The sequence below is a fragment of the Nylanderia fulva genome, unplaced genomic scaffold (assembly GCF_048542155.1).
Source record: "Nylanderia fulva isolate GAGA-0341 unplaced genomic scaffold, ASM4854215v1 Scaffold26, whole genome shotgun sequence".
Taxonomy (NCBI): Eukaryota; Metazoa; Arthropoda; class Insecta; order Hymenoptera; family Formicidae; genus Nylanderia; species Nylanderia fulva.
In genome coordinates this window covers 1,445,935-1,466,765 of record NW_028190325.1, presented here as the reverse complement: position 1 = coordinate 1,466,765, position 20,831 = coordinate 1,445,935, and the positions used below count along the sequence as shown (strand labels likewise).

At 33.4% G+C, this 20,831-nt stretch overlaps 3 protein-coding genes and 1 long non-coding RNA gene across 4 annotated transcripts; 3 read left to right on the top strand and 1 right to left on the bottom strand.

The window, feature by feature from the left end:
- Positions 1-390: 390 nt before the first annotated feature.
- On the top strand, positions 391-3,674 carry LOC114939084 (uncharacterized). The gene is made up of 3 exons (XM_029313320.2): positions 391-1,367; positions 1,462-1,907; positions 1,972-3,674. Exons 1-3 carry the CDS (start codon positions 1,172-1,174, stop codon positions 2,134-2,136), a joined length of 807 nt encoding a protein of 268 aa, XP_029169153.1. The 5' UTR covers positions 391-1,171; the 3' UTR covers positions 2,137-3,674.
- On the bottom strand, positions 1,305-14,600 carry LOC114939085 (uncharacterized). The gene is made up of 5 exons (XR_003821161.2): positions 14,008-14,600; positions 13,634-13,899; positions 13,089-13,314; positions 11,148-11,259; positions 1,305-4,630 (listed from the first exon to the last, which is right to left on the bottom strand). It is a non-coding gene; the product is annotated as an uncharacterized LOC114939085 (long non-coding RNA).
- On the top strand, positions 4,147-12,529 carry LOC114939083 (RAS oncogene family member RabX4). Its single transcript, XM_029313319.2, has 5 exons — positions 4,147-4,477; positions 5,512-5,572; positions 5,828-5,966; positions 6,550-6,753; positions 7,020-12,529. Exons 1-5 carry the CDS (start codon positions 4,162-4,164, stop codon positions 7,116-7,118), a joined length of 819 nt encoding a protein of 272 aa, XP_029169152.1. The 5' UTR covers positions 4,147-4,161; the 3' UTR covers positions 7,119-12,529.
- LOC114939082 (uncharacterized) lies at positions 14,106-20,769 on the top strand. The gene is made up of 8 exons (XM_029313318.2): positions 14,106-14,751; positions 14,825-15,244; positions 15,328-15,556; positions 15,645-16,039; positions 16,115-16,210; positions 16,308-16,405; positions 16,496-16,679; positions 16,777-20,769. Exons 1-8 carry the CDS (start codon positions 14,593-14,595, stop codon positions 16,882-16,884), a joined length of 1,689 nt encoding a protein of 562 aa, XP_029169151.2. The 5' UTR covers positions 14,106-14,592; the 3' UTR covers positions 16,885-20,769.
- The last annotated feature ends 62 nt before the right edge of the window (positions 20,770-20,831 follow it).

Genomic DNA, 20,831 nt, shown 5'->3' with positions numbered 1-20,831 from the left:
TCTTTTTGTTAATAATATTTCAATATAACAATTATGTGAATAATATGCACCCATTCGCACTGAAAATGATGAAGAATCCAAACAATAATAGCTTTATAGAAATTATTCCTTATGTAATAGAACACTGAATTGACAGTTGTCGATATTTTAGGAGTTCAGACTGAATCTTGTTTCAAATTGACAATAATATTTATCTAATTTAATTGATTATAAAGAAAAACATGTTAATCTGTGTTCTTTTTTAGAAAAATTGATATAGTTTTGAAATTTATTTACGTGACGAAAATGGTAAAGTTAACTCCGAATCTGCAGTCGGACTACATCAATTACTACTACTGCCATTCAGAACAAGTTTCTGAGAGTAACTTAGCGTACGCAGGTGGCGCTCAGTATAAGAGACAGCTGTTTACGAGGCCGTCCATTCTTGGTTAAAGAGCCCATTCGTAAAGTCATACATCGACTTCATTGACATGTGAAGTCGGAGGTATTTCCTCGGAGAGCACCGAGACAACGGCTGCTCGTGCAGCCAGTTGCCGCCTAATTAAACACGATTAATCGCGATGACGTAACAGCCAAAGGATCTCAAATTCACACCAGTTTGCGCGACTAATAATACGTGCATTGTATGTGAAATAAATACGTGTTGTGAAAATAAACATATGTTAAGCAGTTTTGTTTGGCCTTTTGTTTATCGTCCGGTGTTTGATATTTAAAGACTCATTTAACTTAAAAAGTTAAAATATATGTGTCAATTGGTTATGGAATTTGTTTATCGATATAATATTATATAATAATTTCAAGAAAATGGCTCTAAAAAATATTAATAACAAAAATTCGAATTTTGTGTATGAAATATAAAGAAAAATATAATTTATAGAAGTTATCATTTTTATAAAAAATAGACAATGATAACATTTTTCAAGTGAGAGTTAAAGTTATTTATGAGAAATATTGTCTGTATAGAATACAGAATTGTATATTTTATATTTTAATTATTGTTAAAGTGCTCTTGTGTTACCTTTAAATATTTAATAATTGCAAGAGCCAATGCACAGTGCAACAAAATACTTATTGTAAGATAAAGATATATACTTGATAAGGAAGATAATTTTAATTCATAAAAAAAATTTTAAGCATCTGTCTTCTATTCATTCTCATCTCAATCAAAAAAATGGCCATATTAAAGATGTTAAAACGCATTATATGTAAAAACATTGCAACATGTGGCTCAAGATTTGTGGGCATTATGGGACCCCTAACCATCCCACCATTGCAGATTGCAACTTTATATTATTTTTGGCAAGATTATTCAAGAGTTGTAGATAAACGGTATTGCTCTTGTTCATGCTGGGACACTGTATTTAAAGGTATACTCGTAAAATTTTTGAAGAATTTTATGAATATTTCTTGAATACCACGGTTATAGAACAGATATTATACTGTATAATTTTTCTCTTGCAGGCTCATATGAATCTGGTATTGCTCCTTACAAGCATATGTACTTCAATGCCACCTCAAATATGTTGAAAATATGGATGCTTGTAGTGATTGGAGTAATTGCATTTTACGAAACAATGAAGCATTTGGCAAGATTAGCAATCAAGCAGAGACTGAGACAATCCATGATGCTTCTCTTTTCAACCGCCCTGTTCTCCAATTATTATTCATGGTGGGTTTACATTAACTACTGGAACGACGATTTCTATTCCCAGTGGTACCATCAATTATTCTTTTCCGTCACCGAGTTAATATCCACTGCCTGGGTCGTTCATTTGGCGGATAAAAAAAATGCTATAACTCACAGAAAAGCGTTCGGTATATCCGCAATAGCTCTTTTGCACATTATGGCCGGTGGATGGGATCAGTTTTTTGTAAATGTTGTCAGAGGAGAGGGCCACGCACATCAGGTAAGAATGCACAAATAATCATACAAGAGAGAAATAGTTGATATAACAAGCGTTTTATACAAAGGTCATACGCGATCTGGGATTCATGATTCCGGATATTCTACATGTCGCCGTTCCATTGTGGCTGATTAAATGGGAGAGCGCTTATAATATTCATCTTCCTAATTCTTTAGCGTACATGTCAAGTATCGTAGTAATCGGATTATGCATTTGGTCATTTTTATTGTAATCCGATGATATGGGAAAGAATTAACGTACTGGTGCTGGTAATTTTTACTTAATCCCATTCTTCCTGAATACAAGAATGGCTTTAGGATTAATTTACTATGTTCTTCCCTAATGCGGAATCTCGCAAAATGTCTGACTCGGTCTAATGTAAACACCAAATCTTTTCGTCCTTACGATAAGATTGATTGTTATCGCAAATTGTAACACGATATGCATTTTATTAACATTACAAAGTTGCCCTACATATTCCGTGATAGTATTGTCGTCAAAGAATGTGAATTCTGAAAGCGATTCGACTGAACTTGAGTTACGAGCTTTATTTTATTTTAAGTTATCACATTCTCTCATTGCTTTAATCTGTACCTTATTGTTGTATTTATACAACTCTTTATATTTTATTTTATTTATTTATTTATTTATTTATTTATGAAATATTCGTACATATATTTATGATAAGTTATAATTATTTAAGTTTCGAGCAAATTTTTATACGAGATTTGCGAGCGAAAGAAACCGCATTAAATATAAGACTTTGTTAATGTTGGAACCACGCATCAAAATTTAGGATACGTTATAAACTACAAACGGTAGCGTTTAAAGTTACTCTAAATAAATTTAAGTATTATACATTGCGGACATATCACGATAGATAATTTATATGAACAAAACGTTGTATTTTAACAGACAAGATTGTACAACTTACAAGCAGTGCTAACCAAAATTAGTGTCCTAATTCTCATAGAAGTTATAATGCTTATAAAGTGCCTACACATAATATATTATTTATATGATTATTGTTAACTAAAGTTATAAACAATTTCGAGCAAAAGCAGTTTTCGCGTATTTTAACGGCAACTACTGAGAAGGAGAGAGGGAGAGAGAGAAAGAGAAGAAAGATATGGCTGCTTCAAAAATATTGGTTTACTAAAAAAAAAATTTTAGAGGCGTAATAATTTTTGAGTGTTAGTAATAATGTAATACGAAACCCTAACATGTTGATTTTTTATTTACAATCTGATAAGAATTAAAAACTTATTTTCCTTTCTGTAATGAAATTTTTGATGATTTACCCGCGATATATTATCTATGCATAGTAGATATACAGATATCCTGAAGGATAATGTGAAACAATTAATAAGCGCAGCTTAAATCAACCAAAGCATCAAAACTAATTTTTAATTATTGTAGCGTATTTATCGTCGGATATATTTCGCTACAAAGCCATTCCCGAAAAGTACTTGAGTAGATTTTATCTAATTCTAGAGAGACGTATAATTATAGCATATGTAAAATTAAAATATAAAATTTGTCTCATAAAAAAGACAAACTAGCATTACGTGTAGAGTAAACGATTGTGCTAAGTGGTCTAACAATTGTTAATTTAAGAATCTGATTCCGATAGTATTTTGTTATCGAATGTAAAAGAAAAAAAGAAGACAAAGAAAAATAAAAGCGATTATCTATGCAAAAATATGAATTCGGCAAAAATATGTTGGTCTGATTAATAATGAGAATACAATAAAGCGGCCTAATTTCCAATGTTGTTCAATTATTTCTGACACCCTCGCAATTACATGTTTACACATGCAAATTTCCGCAAATTATCAAATCCCGACACTTTTCCATTAAATTATTCCGTGCTATACAGAGGTTCATTATGCATGAGAAAGACTCAGATAAGATGCAATGTTCAAAAAAAATGCAAAAATAGAAGAGAAAATCTTTTCCTGCGCATTCTCTTATCATATTATTTTCTTATTATACTGCAGGTATGTGACAGGTGCACATTACTCTTAATAAACATCGTCGATTACCAATATATATAAAAATATATATCAATATACAATATAAATATATACCAAATATATAAAAATATATCACACATATAAGAATTAACACATTTATCTCAACATATGCGCGCAATTTTACGCGCGCGTCTACATATGCGTCTACATATTCTACATCTTGATGCGCACGTGAGCGCTTGAGATGCATTTACGGATGTGTGGCCTTCTAAAAGTCGCGCATGAGCAGCGAAAAGTCACACACGATTGTGAGGACACCTTTAACCCTTGTCGCGAGGGGGCTAAAGCGCAAGCGTCGAATCGATCCTCCATCCCCCTCGGGAGCAGCGCGTTCGCGAAGAGCAACCCCCGGCCGACGACTCTGTTGTCGACCTAACAACAGTTCAAAACCACCCGAAAACACCACGGCAAACATGGCGTTGGACTTTGCAGCCACGTACAAGGTACTGGTGTTGGGCGATTCGAACGTCGGCAAAACCTGCATCGTGCATCGTTACTGCGACGAACGGTACTACGACACTTACATCTCGACGATAGGTGAGATACCACCGTAATCCGGTGCACAAGGTAATCACTTATCTGGTTACTGACGACCATCTCTAAGTTGTGCGGATCATGACTCAGATCTTCGGCTGCTCCGTTGTTAGATGATTACCGTGACATGTCTGTTAAATTTTCGACTGTCTTTTCCTGGAACAAAATAAGTCACGCGTTTTAATTTTTATTCCAACACAAGCGCGAATATGGTCCTGTATATCGTTGACACACAGCTATTAATTAACCGTCAGCTATTATAGGGTCACATATATCCCTGACATAGATCTTACATATTATCAAAGAGAATACACAAGTGCGAGAAAATCTCACAGTTTATTTCTTAAATACAATGGTATACATATTAATTTTATGTATAACTGTATTTTTATAATAATGCAATTACGAAAAGTAGATTATCTTTCAATATGTTAATATCGTTTTCTTTGGAAGACACCCACTGTTCCCACAAAAATAGTGTTGTTTGAATTTAAATATACTTAGTGTAACGGTTAATTGACGCGGTATATTCTGTAAAATATATATATATATATATATATATATATATATATATACATTGAATCGACATCGATCAGCTGATTATCCGCCCCGATCTTGTGATGCATCTTCTGATTTTAAATTTTGACTGAAGTATGCGTGATACATTTTTCTCGATATAGATATAAAGTGTTATAATCATAATGAATCACTGTTAGTATTCATTTTTGTTTCTCCAAAAATACTTAATAAAGTTTTTCAAGTTTATTATCCATTAAAAGCAATTGGATAAAGTTTTAATTATACTGCTTGCACGCGAAGAACACATAAAATTCTTGCGTGTAAATTGCCATGATAGCCGTCTAATTAACGATAACACCCAATAGTTTTGTACTGTAAACATAATTGAGATATCGCAATGTCTTGGAAAAACATTTTATTTAAATATTAGAAGTTTGCTCAATTTTTAAATGTTTCGAAAATTATACATATATTATTATACAAATAATAATAATTCTAAATAATAAATGTGTCTGCAGGTATCGATTTTAAACAAAAGATCATTAATCTAGATGGAACGCCAATTAAATTACAAATTTGGTGAGTACTAATCGATACCTCTTCGCGAAAATTCGATAAATAATTAATCACGATTAATTACTAACATATATGTATTTAGAAATTACATCATTTATAAAGAAACAAAAATTTTCTCTTATTGCTAGACAATTTTATTTTGTTTATCAAGCGTTTTAAATATAAAATAAATATATATCTATAATCTATGTGTAAAATGAAATGTTATATGTAGAAGCAGACAGATTCATATGTTTATAAACGTATTTTTTTTTGAAGGGATACCGCCGGCCAAGAAAGATTTCGAACTTTAACAACGGCATATTATCGTGGCGCTATGGGTATTCTTTTGATGTACGATGTCACTAGTTTGGAGAGTTTTAACCATCTGTCTTACTGGCTGCGAAATATTCAAGAAGTAAGAAATCGAAAGTCTAAAAATAGAACGTTACGCGACCAAGAATGAATGCACGCTGTATTAATTTTTAAGTATTTGTCTTTTTAAAAAGAATTTAATATTTAAAAAATCATTCAAAATATTGAAAAATAGCTTAAATAAAATCCGGAAACTTAAAATGAGAAAATCCAAATTTAGTGATTAATAAAAATCAGTTTCAAATTTGCAATAATAGAACAACAATGTTTGTAACAGTAGAAAATTACTTGTGTGAAAAAAATATGTAAAGTAAATTTATATAAATTCATTGAGAGCCTTTTTTTATTTGTTTAAAAAAGTTAGCAGACTTACGACCCAGATAGCATCATGTTCAAAATGCACCTATAAGACATTTTTAAGATATTTTTAAGATGTCTTTGAGATATCATATCATAAGATTTCTTAAAGATGTCTTATGTGTGCATTTTAGACATGATGCTATCTGGGAAAGAGACAGCTGTAAATTTCAAAGAATGTTTGTCCAACCGATGATTCAAAGTCATTTGCATGCAATAGAATTATAGTATATATGGAAGTATGAATCATAAGCAATTCCATCGTTTAGAATGCGTCACCAGACGTGGTAAAAGTTTTAGCGGCGAATAAGTGCGATGCAACCGCACATCGCGCCGTGGATGCCGAAAGAGGCCAAAAAATTGCCGAAAATTTCGATATGCCTTTCTTTGAGGTATCGTGCAAGGAGAATATCAATATCGAGGAAGCTTTTCTCACCTTAGCCAGAAGGATACGGGAACAACGGGGACGTCGAGTAAGATTTATTGAGAATTTTACTTGTTATTCTAATTAAAAAAACTTTTCTATTTCTGCATGTTTATTATTATTATATTATATTTATTATTATCATTATTATCATTTATAATGTATATATTATATATTCTTAAGACAGAATACAAGAGATTTATATAGAAAATAATTTTTGAGATATATACACACAATAGAAAAGATTTCAGTCGCATAAAATTATTTGACGAGATTGAACTTTTCTAAAGAGATGAACAATTGCTATTGTTGCAGGCCAGTCTATTCGAAGCTTCTGAAAGAGAAGGTGCAGACAGTATTATTAAGGCTCAGTCACCGTCTCAACAAGGTGACGCCTGGAGATGCACCTGTTAGTTCGGATAATCATCGAAAGTCTATTTGGCTGGAAACTTCGACGGCAGCCAGGTATTAAACCCGGATGCGTAGCATCTCGTCCGTATCTTGCACGAAAGGTTTTTATACCTGTACATACGCAACGCGATCAGTCGTCGAACGGAGATTGACCTGGACGCGAGAATGGTGTATACTTTTGCTTTGGGCAGATCGCCCGAGCGAGTATACGACACGATGTACTACTACACCATCTTGCAATAATCGCAACGGATATTATAGATATATATTATCTCGTAAATCCTGCACCCTCTATTACACGCGAGAGAACGACGACGTTGACGCATCGCGGTGACGGAATGAAACGGACGATCAATCGACGTGTGATTATATCCTCATAATCCGCATAAGACGTCATTCAACGCAAACTCTCGCGTTATGAATCATTCGAACACGTACATACACATACACAACGTATTACAGTTAAGTTCGAGTCACATTTGCGAAGTTATCGCAAATTTTATCTATGATATGCGATTATACGTCGTAGATGTCTACTTATAGAGATACGAGTCATATATACAGACTCGGCAAAACTCTCGCTAAAATTGGAATGCCTGAACGTATCGTCGAGGAATGCGAGGATTAATAATCTGATTGATAATAATCGGCTGATTTTGTCGATTAATTTATACACGAACGAATCGAGATGATTCTACTCGAGTTCTACTCGAGTTTGATGTAAATTCGAAAATATATGATACGTCATGAGGAAAATCAGCTGTGAGAAAGAAAAGACTACAACTGATTGTGAGCATTAGAAAAGAGAATCAATCGAAGCATTCAAAGAGATTCAAAGATTTCCATTTATAAAATTTTGATGTTAAATTTATAAATCGGACGCAAAGAGTCGGATATCAGACAGTTTAAAAATGTTCGATTAGATTCACTTGGCGTATCGATAAGGCCTAAGGAAACCAAAAAAATCCTCTCGATGTTACTAAGGCGACATTATACATTTTTGCAGTAATCGACGTATTACTATTATTAGTATGTCTACGCGAAGAAGACATCATCAAGCGCATTGTGATTACTGTCTGAAAACGACATTACTATACGAGACTTGCGATTACCACTGTTGTCTCTTAACGAGGACCAGGGCCCTTCCTTCAGGAAGGACTTGCGCGATTATATCGAGATTATTTGATACACAGATGCCAAAGTTCGCAAAATAGATGTTTCTTTGTCGAATATATATAAGTATCGAGAACCAAGCTAGGAAGAATAGTTTTAATATCAAAGCGTATGATCTCTTTGAATAAAATATAATTCAAAATGTGAAAAGATTTTAATAAGAATTAAACGTAAGTAATAAAAAAATTTTATTTGGATTTATTCTTGGTTTAATCTCAAGATAAAAATATTTTACATTTTTTTGTGTGTATGGCAATGATAAGTAATTAAAAGTAAAAGGAAGAAAATATTTGAAAGAAGTATTCTAATGATATTAATATTATGTTTATCAAGTATAGACGCGATTTATATTGCATTATTATATGTAAAATTTTTTTAAGAGAGAAGATAAAATTAAAAGAAACGTTTCTACATATAAAGAAAAAGGTTCTCTCTCTTTCTGCCTTAAATAAAAATTACATAGTGTAAGAGCGTGCTATTTATATTCTAAAAACCGCCGTGTTATTTATAGTATTTATTAAAAATGATATTTGTGCAAATAGTGAAAAATAGAAGTGAAAAATTGAAAAATATTTCAAAACGAAAAGCCAAATTAATATCGACAAAAGCACTTGACATCTGTATATCAAATTTGTCATATCGATGTACACGTACGTGATAAACCACGCTTAATTGATTCGCTTTGATAATCGTAATGGAGCACAATTTTGATCTATTTTATGTTCGATGTGAATGGCGTTTTTTAGCAATACAATACATTTTGCTATAGAATGTCACAGCACCAATCCTGTTTCGTATAAAAAAAAAAAAATGAAAAAGGAGCACTTAACAGCATTCTTAATAGCATTTTTCACAGGCCATATGTGCGGTCAGGAGGATTTAGGCCGCGAAAGATTAGATTAGCTGCCATATAACACTACTACAATACCCGAACGTTTCAACGCAGAGTGTAATAAATTCGCGCATGATTAAATCGACAGAATCTTCTAATTTCAAAAAGAACGAGAAAGCTATTTCATATGAATACATCAATCGATTCTTGATCGATTATCAAATTTCTCAATTTTGAATTTATACATTTTTCCTACAACACTTTTTACTTGCAAGACAGATTTATTGAACTTGCGTTATCAATTAATGTAAGATTGAAGGATAAAAAAATATCGAATAAAAAATTTACCGAAGATATATAGCATAATTAAAAATACATATATATATAATATATAATATATATTATATATATAGTGAATATATAATGATATATAAATGAATATAATGACATATAATTGTTTCAATAATAAGCGACGAAAAAGTTAATCATTGTATAAATTTTTATTTAAGAACCGATTAATTTTTAATTCTACTTTTTATATTGATCAGAGTTATCAATATTTATTATATGACATAGAAAAGCGCACAATCTTTTTTAACAAATAGAAATCATCTTCGCTGTTTTGACGAGATCATTTTTACCATTCGCACTTCTCGTTTACGCTGGCAGAAAGACAAAAGCCTTTATTGTGCCTATCGATGATTAAGAAGGGTAAAGACGAAGAACGAAGATAGGGAAAAAGGGAGATATATTGTAGGAAATATCGTACGAAATCGCTTTATGATCGATTGGAATAAATTATGAGTTGGTAATTGTAACGCGATATTGGTGCTCCTAGATCAAAGTTGCAATTAAAGTCTCACTTCAATAATATCTCTGAGGACTTTGCACTCTTGGGATCACACAAGAATCGACGGATACTTTTACGATACTCTTTTTTTCTTTGTATAGTATAGTCTTGAAAATCAAGTTCCTCGTTTCTTATAGCGAACCGCGATTTTCACCGCCGTAATTTCTGATTTATATATTTATGTATACACAACAATTGTTGCGCATCACCGCCAATTTCATAGCTGCATTCACGTTCATTGCAATTCGAAATCGCATTGCGAGTGGCAATCCCGTAGTATATATTACTAACGGTTTTAGCGATGCAGTATTAAGAGCGCCAGTAAAACTTTGTGAAAAATCCAGTTTTTCGCGCTTTTCGTACGCTTGCTGGCATGTTTGTGAATTGCATCGCGACAGTTGATCGAATTTAAACAACGCATGCACTCAACGAAAAGCGCTTTATATCTGTCGCGATCGATCAACATCGCAGCGACGATGTTGACAAAAAAAATTCACTTTGCAAATCGCGCTTGTTAACGGATTAATGATAATGATTGATACAATTTTTTTTTTTTTTTTTAATCGTATATCCTAAACGTCATAGTTATGACATAGGCTTTGTACCATTTGCAAGACGATATACATATATATTAAAAATATATAAATATACATATATATATTATATATATATATATATATATATATACACGATGGTATATATATTTGTTGCTTTTATATATTTATAAATCGCGGCATATTTATATAAAAACACTACAGAATTCAATTATCTTGCCTGCTAAGCAGCATACGCGCTCTTTAATTAAAGCGCACGGTTTCCCAAACTACGTGAGAAAAAATTGAATGTTTCGACATCTATTTTTTTCCACAACTCCAAAATATATTTTGTCATATGAAAACAATGAAACCAAACAAATTTCTGCCATTTTTAATAAAGATTTGATTGCGACTTCAAATTGCTCTTACAACTATCGAAAATGCAACTATCGAACAATTGACAAAAGTTTAAATATTTTATTTCAATTCAATCAAAAGTTTAACTAAACGTTTGAAATAAATAAATGTTATCTGACGGTAGTATTTGATTTTTTAAGTTTGGGAAACCTTGAATTAGCGGAGATTAGATACGATTAGAGAGAAATCAAGATATTGAGTGAGCTCTGTTCTCGTCAACTCACCTTTTTTAGATGCGCGCGTGATTTGTCGTGATTGTCGTTAATTTTTGTTTCGTAGGCTGCCGTCTGTGACGAGGTGAAGCCCCCGTATATTATGATATTATTCTTGATCCTTCTGAAAAGAAAAAAATTATTTCTTTAGTCAAAAGCGATGCAAAAAAAAGACAAAGAAAGACGAAATAGAATTTTTGGCGTAAATGATCGATTGCCGTAATATTATCTGCGTAATATCGCGTTCGTCTATTGAATTTCGATTAATGCAAATATACGGGTGTTTGTTCCTCGCGAGAAATATGTATATGAAGGAAATAATAGTAAAAGAAAGGAAAGTCAATTTGTAAAAACACGGTCTTACCCACGTGGACGGTAGAGTTGCTTGTACGAATTTTTTTTTAAAGAGACGCTGGCTCGTTTCCCTTCATCGAAGTGCTTGATTTCTCATCCGAAGCTAGTCTTCGGTTGAAAAGTCTTCTCGGAAGAGAATTTTTTATACGACTTAGTTGATGCCTGCCACGTATGTGCCCGCGCGTGCAGCGCCGTAATTAGTGTTTTTTTATATCGCGAGTGCAATTGTATTTTATTATTTATTCCACATCGTGTTCTTGAGATTCAAAGTTCTTTTATCTTGTATTCGCGCAACATTTTGTAACATTTGGCTAGATTTATAATTTTTTGATGTTATAAATCTCTATGAATTTTTAAAGAATTCGGTTTTATAAATTTTTAGATTCTAGATTATACACACAATCATAGTTATATCTTGAATTTTATATTACATATTCTAGTTACGGCTCTGCAATATTTGTAGCTCTCGATTTTCAACGATCTTGCGATTTTCAACGATATGATGAAAGTTTCTCGATAGGAATCAACTATGTTTTTGTTACAAATCATGTTAAGATATATAGAGATAAAATAGAATATAAATTGATCGGGCAAACAGTTATGGTTGCCAAATTTTTCAGTATACATATAATATCATAAAGTAAGTCGGTCTTTACCATAAAATGTTTTAGAACTTGATATATTAATGCTTGAATTTAATTAAATAAAAAGTCTAAGTTATTTTATACAATTTATATATTTTTGAATTTTATAGAATAAGATTTCCAACCACGAGGAAACGCTTTGCCCGATCACGGAATAAATAATGACGAAGATGTTAAACGTAAGATATAACGACACAGCTTTTACAATATTTTATTTTATAGTCATTACGTCACCTCACCCTCAATACGAGCATCATGTTACGTAATTTAATTCCACTTTCGCGATCGATTATCTAAATGTGTAAGTGTATAAGTTTTTAAGTTTGTAGAAACAACTTGTTCAACTTGATGTCTGAATCAATAATATAAATAAAAATACACACTTTTTACCTATAACATGTGCATTTTCTTTTTCTAGCAGTATAAAAATGATCCTAGAGACACACGGTGCATTAAAAGAAGTAAATGTTAATATTTAATTCTCTGTTGTTAAAATGGGATAAGTAATTAAAGATACACTGAAAAAATTATTAAATTGATAAATATTTATTTCAATACTGCTTAATAAATCATTTGTTTCGAAAAGAATTTTCTTATATCAAATAAATATTTCCACCTCAAAAATCAATATTATTAGTTTCAAATAAATAATATATTTGGCATTATTGAAATAAATACTTATTTAAATTCAATAATATTTTTCAATGTACAAATGTGAAGATAATTAAAGAAATAAATAAATTTAGAAAAATAAAAGAAAAAATTAATTTTTTATACTTCTTTCAAAGTACTTGTTACAAGTGTTTTACTTGATTATCGTTCATAAAACTGTATACGCATATTCTAACGAAATACTCCGATATTCGTCGTCAATACGTGATAGTCTTTAGCGATTAGACGCGAATGCGATTACCGAAGTGAATCAGCGACTTGAACAGATAGAGAAGACACGCACCGTTTTCCAGCTGAGAGCTCATGTTGAATTGTGGCTTCGATGCGCATCAGAAAGCCGGAACGCTGCTATCTCTCCATTGATAGGTACGTGTATATGTAAACCGGCATGTATTGTGTCACAGCATGGATTTCTTTTTCCAAATGTAGATCAGGCCTGATAGTAAATCCGCGTATACTGTCGCACTGAAAAATTGACGGACAGGAGCCAGAGGATCATCAAATTGTACCTGTAATATACAAGATATGCAAATAGTCATGCGCCATTTAACGTTCAAAATCGTGTAGTTAACCGTGATTAACAAAAAGATTACATATATGAGATATCGCAATTACAACAATATCGATAATAATATAAGAACCTAAAAACAAAATATGCTTTATCTCAAGATAAAAAAGGTGACTTTGATCTGGATATATGCATATAAGTAATATTTTATAGGTATTTTCATTTTTCGAATATCTGTGATACTATCGGTCCAGATATATCGCACGGAATTTCTTTTATTATTCGCAAAATATTGGTTATACGGAATAAGAAATACATACGTATGCATCTTTGGCCGATAAAGCTTGAAGCACGTGCGTGCTTCGAGTCGTGACACGCATTATAACACGCGTCCATTCAAAAACGAAACGTGCTGTATACGTTCCTTGTCTTACGAGAGTGAATCACGCGAAGTTGTGCACGAGAGACGCGTCTCTGCGCAGGCGCATGAAATGACATTTGAAAAACATGGCCGCCCAAACGCCAGGAACCTAGCGTGAGTAGCGCGATTAAAAGTGGAAGCGCCTCCGGAATCGAGCTCTTCCTCCTGGAATTTCAAGCGAAACTTGCTTCAACGAATCTTCATTCGCGAGAAGAGACACTAATTTACCGTAAAATAACGCAACTAATCCGTAAAAATCCACAAATTACTCACCGCGATTCGCGATGCGCGACACTCGTGCGATACATCGATATTCGATATATCGAATATCGATGTGACAGAATGGTTGACAGGTGGCGTCCGCGCGCTTACTTCTCGCCCCCGGAGTGGCGGAGTATCGTCTCGTCTCCGAGAGCGCAAGATGGCTGAGGTGACAGGTACGGGAAGTTGCTAACCGTCCCCGGGATCCGCCTAAATTTTCAGTCCGACCGCGGAGCCTAATCGCGCGTTTGCGTTCGCGTCGCGTTACGATGCTCGCGCACATGAAATCCGGCCGGGTTTATCCGTACGGAGACGTCGACAGTCAGTACGCGTTATATCGTACCCCGCGAACGCATCTCGCCTCGTAACTCGTACGTAGATATACATACGTACATATTACATTCGCGTGCGACCTGGTTTTTTTTCATGCGAACTCTCACTCGGTTTCTCGACTCGCGGCTTTCGCCGAGCATCGTCGTCTCTTCTCTCGCCTCGACATCGTATTGTGACATCGGCGACGAATCATCCGATCGAATTCGTCGCATGGTGAGACAAGTGCGTGCTGTTTGCCCGTAGATATTAATACGTGCCGTTACGATGGAGGCGATAGTGGAATATAATTATGTGGCACAAGAGGACGATGAGCTGACGCTGAGGAAGGGTGACATCATCACCGAGATTAAGATGATGCTTGGCGGATGGTGGGAGGGCACCCTGAGGGACAAGCGCGGCATGTTTCCGGATAATTTCGTTAGGGTATTACACATTCAATTGTGTGTTTATCATCTGTATATTTGTTTATTTTAATGACAAAATATTCAATGTGTAGGTACTGGATTCTTCTACAACTGGTAATGGAAGTAACAGTGGCAGTAGCGAGACTGTAAATAGTACAAAATCTGATAAAGTTACTTTGAGAAATGGATCTGGTAGACGCTTTTGCAAGGTTCTCTTCAGTTATGAACCTTGTAATGAGGACGAGCTGTCTTTAGTACCGCAAGATTCGATAGAATTTTTAGGAAAGATGGAGGAAGGATGGTGGAAGGGTCGTCTCAAAGGTAGAGTTGGCGTATTTCCTTCAAACTTTGTTTCCGCACCTGCTCCCGAAGAACAGGAGAGGCATAAAGAACAAAGAGACAAAAAGGAAATGTGTAGGGTACTCTTTCCTTATGAAGCTGCTAATGAAGACGAACTCACCTTGGTTGAGGGAGATGTAATTACACTTTTATCCAAGGATGCACCAGACAAGGTTTGAAATTAATCTGATCAATATTAATGAATAAGTAATAGCTGTAGATAAATAATATTTAATATATACAATAATTTATATAGGGTTGGTGGAAAGGAGAATTAAAAGGACAAGTGGGTTTATTCCCTGACAATTTTGTTGAGATAATTGATGCAGAAAACGAATCCCAGGAACAAGAATCCCAGTGGCATGAAGTAACATCGCAAAGCATAAAGTCAACCACTAGACATTCCCATCAAGCAAAGAAAGTCGAAAAAGCACACATTAGAAAAAGTCTGGACACCAGCAATGTACATTCGAGTAATATATCAGGTAAAATACAACTCTCTTTGTATTAGAATGAAACATTTTTATGACATGCCATGTATGTAACACGCGATGTAATTTCGTGTTCTGTCAGATCATTTCCCCGCCATAGATACTACCATTAGAAAGAGCATGTTGCCAGTAATGGCCACCTCCGTGTCAACATCGTCGGTGACGGCCACCGGAAGCGGAGGGGATGATAAGAAAGCGGCTGGCAGTCATTCGATTATATTAAGCCTGAAGCGTTTCGTGAGTGACGTGGGGAATAATAACGGTATTGGCAACACGACAAGTGCTACTTCTGAATGTCGTGAGGAATTGGATGGCGTAGAACGAGGAGAGGGCGCACCGCTTTCGCATTTGACAGCTTCTCGCGCTAAAGCGCCTCGGCGACGTCCACCTTCGTCGCAACATCTACGTCATCATGCCGCTGGATCCACCAGCGTAAGCGCATCCTCGACGCTCCCTTCTGTTCCTAGCACTCTTTTGGTACTTAAAAAAGTAATCATATTAATCTTATTTACTCTAAAAAGTATCAATTTTAATTCTCTTTATAATTTATAGGAGGATAACTTGTCTAATGGACGCACTGAAACAGAACAAATACCGGATGAAGAAACGGATGGACTTGCAGTGAAAGCTAGGAGAAAAGCACCATGGGTAATGTACCATTGTTTAAAATAAAATTAGAGAAGGATTATTACATAAATATGTTGTTAATATTATTGTTATTTACATTATATTCATTTATTTACAGGTCGAGGAATTGAAAATAAATCAGATGGAAAGGAAAAAAACCGCCGCAGATCGAATCGAGAAGACTGTGGAAGTAAAAAAGGAACGATATTTCTCACGGTATTTATTGACTTTTTAGCGAAATCCGTCATTTATCCCACGAATATGTAAATATACATATATGACAAGTATTGTTTTATTATTCAACAGAATAGCAACGCAAGGAAATGTCACGGATTCCGTTAACAAACCGGAAAACGATAATGATGATGTCAAACCGAAAGTTAAAAGTCCTAGAGCCGATACAAACCCGCATGCTGACCATAGTCCTGGCGTATCATCCGGACAACCGGCCTATGTTCCATATGCCCTCTACAGCAAGCTATTGGAAAGGGTAAGTATCAAAATAATCCATAAAGTATTAAGTTTTCATACAGGTATATTGCATGCACGCGAGAACACGCGATATTAATTTAAATTGCTTCAACAAGGTCGCCGCGTTAGAGGAGAAACAAGCAGAATTGCAGGTGACGGTAGGGCAGCTCTCCGAACAGCTTGTACCTCTTCTCGCAAACGCGTCGATTAACAACAAAGTCTAAGAGGCGTATGAAAGAAAAATCGATAATATATTTATCTGCCCATATTACTGTGTTGTTTTCTCATTACACACTAATGAGAAGAAGACTAATACTGCTATACTAGCGTAACGTTTATTGCTCTATTACTGTTGTTATATATATATACGTATTTATTCATTTGGTAGCATTCATTTATTGTTTGCTCCGTCGACAGTATTTGTGTGGGCCGGTTAAAAAATGCACGCGACATTCCATACATCATTGTTCGCTTGTAAAAGTATTTCCCTTTAACCCAGTTTTCGATAATTTAACAGATCTCATTGTAACTGCCGAAGTTTGTCATCTATCTTGATAATCATCTATTTAGATAATCATAGCTGTTTTGAAAATAACTACAAAACATTCGCAAGCTCCATATAACTACTATTTTCCTTGTAAATTCACGACACATATCAAACACTTCAAACATGTAGTGTATATTTGCACATAATCTAGATTCTTATGACGTGAACCATCATTCCCCACATATTATCAATAGCATGAAAAAACTTGCGACATAAAGTTTCGGAAAAAAAAGAGGAAAAGCGCAAGTGTCCTTCCAAGTGCCCATGCTTTTCCTTTGCCAATTTGCATTTTATTCATTGTTTTATGTTACTTATTTTTACTCATTTATTTTAATAGAATTTACGAAAAGATTGCTAATTATTTTATTTTTTATTACTTTATCAAATAGTGAAAATTATTATATATAAAAGTACTTAAAATCGAGTAGCTCAATAGGGCGTAAGAATATATATGTGATCTTTTTTTATCCAACGAACACAGCTGCCTCGCGATAATTGTGTGATGATTTTTGTAGTAAGTTTCTTCAGTAATCTGAGTGCCAATATAAAGCATTTTATTATTTATTGCATTTCCGGGATGCCTCATTCTACGTTAAGAGTAAGTGATTCTCGGTGATTTTTCACGAGTAATATCATACCGAATTATGGGCAAGTACGGATCCGTACAAGCCTAATTCGACGTGTTCGTCGAGCCATTTATTTCTATACCAGCTTATCGAAGTATTTATTCCGTATATTCTAAGAGAGATTAAATATATCTTTGAAACAGTGCTCATAAAGCGATATGATATATCGTAGCGTCACATAATTATATTACATGTAGGGAAATGAGGCAGCGAGAAATTCACAAAAGATTTTTGTTCTGTCCTAAATGAAAGTATTATAGAGCAGGACTAAAAAAGACTAGATATGCATCATAGTTCGTTTTAAAGACAGCTTAGTAGCTTTATTCGATATAATCGCGAATCATGTTGAAGATAAAAAGAACGTTTTTATTTTTTTATATAAAAACGGAATTTTAAGTAAAAATATTGGATATAAAAAAAGAATGAAATGATTATATATATGAATATATGAGAGGAAATACGAGACGTTATTTAATTTTTTATATCAGTATTTTTTCTATAAAATATATTTGATGCTTTAAACAGTAGGACGGACTAAAAGATTTCCTCTAATCAGATTGATAGAAAATAGATTTTATTTTTATGTGCAGATATGCATATATTAAATAATATACACATATATGTATATTTTTATTCTCTTTTCATTCTTTATTAATTTTTAGCAATCAATAGTTTTCAGATGTATGAAATTTATGGCAAAATTTTAGCGCAGTATATTTATCATATTTATTTGATCAATATATGAATATGCAATATTTACGCTAAAAACGAAATATATTTGGGGGCGCGAGTTGGTAACTTAATATAATATCTCGTAAACATATACATATACTTTATAATTGCATATGTTTAATCATAATAAAAATTTCACAAGAAAAACAAATATAATTATATTATATTTATAATTATATTAGGTGGAAATATTTCTCTACAAATTAATTTTATTGATACTGGACACTGATAAACATACGTTATCAATCTCCTTGCTTAAAAAAATAATGTACTGTAAAGATATACATACATTTCAAACGTAAATTCTTATTTCGCGTGTAATCCGTCCCCGAACGTCAAAAGAATATTAATATGCAATTTATCACAAAGTTGCCTTGATTAAGGCAACAATATTCGGTTGTATACATTTTTCATAATTTTGTACTTTGAATAATTTATACATTTTTGTGCTTCTTTTTTATTTTTGAAAAAAGGTACTATAATATTCTAATATCGGTCTACGATTTATTATGGCATTTATTATTTATTGTACGTACGTATATATAAGCGTACGTATCGATAAGCGTATATTATATTTGAGAAATTTTTATATATTGTAAAGCGCGTCGCAAGAATAATTCCACAAAGTTAACCAATTGTAATTAACGAAATGCAGTGGCTTTTTTAATGATTTAGGTATCTCTTTGTAAGATAGACTATTGCTTTAATTTGTAATATGTACATTTAATTTCTTTTAATATGAACTCAAGGGCAACTCTCTTAATTTTAACACTGACCATATTTATGGAAAAAAAAGTTCAAGGTAAACGAGACCATACGACAAAATGTTCAGATTTGTATTCTATAACGAAATCACATCTTTTATACTTTTATATTTCGCTGCACACAAACACACAGATCAGGTCGTTTAAATATTTCTTACATAAATATATGTTTACTCAGGCGCTATATAGAACTTCGGTTTGCAAACGCGACACCATCGTGCACATTCTTGCAGATATAACGCGTGACAATAATAGTTATTAAGCGAGTTGAACGAATATTTGCTACTTTTGTTTTTGTAATTACATCTTGAATATAAGTTTATTAGTGATTAAGAGATCCACCGTAAAGGCCTCGATTAAAATATTTGCGTTTATCTTATGCCTTTGAGGGATATTTTTTAAAACAAACAATTGTTTGTTAAATTAATTAATTGATCGTCATTCCGCCACTTTTAGGAGCATCGTCTTCCCTCATAAATAATAAACTCTTGCGATTCAATCATTGTAAATGCAATCGTATAAACACTTTTAACTTTAATGCGATCATCTTAAAAGAATGATAGAAATATATGTGTTAATTAAGTTAGGCTTGTACTTACCTATGCATTTTTTTACGCAGTTCTCCATTTGCCATCGAATCTTATTCCAGAATTGATTTGAAGTGGATGTTCTGAGAGAAGATTATTAAATGTGAATGTTAATCTGTAAATACAATAATGTTGAGTATTAATTATGCGTGTTGAGTGAGAATATACGTAACAATTATAAAGAAATCTTTATTCTCAAGATATCACGTTCCGAGCATTATCCTAACAAGCAACCTGACGGATTAAACAGTTGTGTAATCGAGACAATGTATATTAAAAACGCGATACAACTATCTCTTGTACGCTTTCGATTGCTATATTGGCAAAGTATCGCGAGGATTGATATAATATAATAATAGCAGACTTATATTTTCAATTGTTGTTGCGCGACGTCGAATCTTATCGAGGAGACGAAACATTTTTATATATCACGCTGCAGAGCGAAGCTCTCTTCGATAAGTGTCCTATTGAAAAGCGTCAAGCGAATTATGTATGTCGTTGCGGCAGAGCAACAGCTGCTAGCTACATAGTCGTGAAGTGATAGGTATCGCGCTATAGAAAGCATGATCTAGAATGTAAGGGAATTGGAATTAACGATTCGAGAGCTACGAACTGCATATGATTTTTAATGTTATTAACGTTAGGCCTATGCTCTATGTACATATATATGTATAAGCAACGACCGAGTGAGAGTTATATATATATTTTCCCTTCCTTTATCAACGTGTCAACCAAGCAGCGCATATGTCGAATTAACAATCGTACCTGTAAATAAAGCCATCAGAGTAAATCTCTCTTTATCTGCAAATGCTGGAGTCCTGTAATCCTACATTAAATCTCTGTACATACTTAATTGCCTCTCCTCATTTCAATCACCTTGTCAAAATTTACTACTAAAATGATCGAATTAATTTA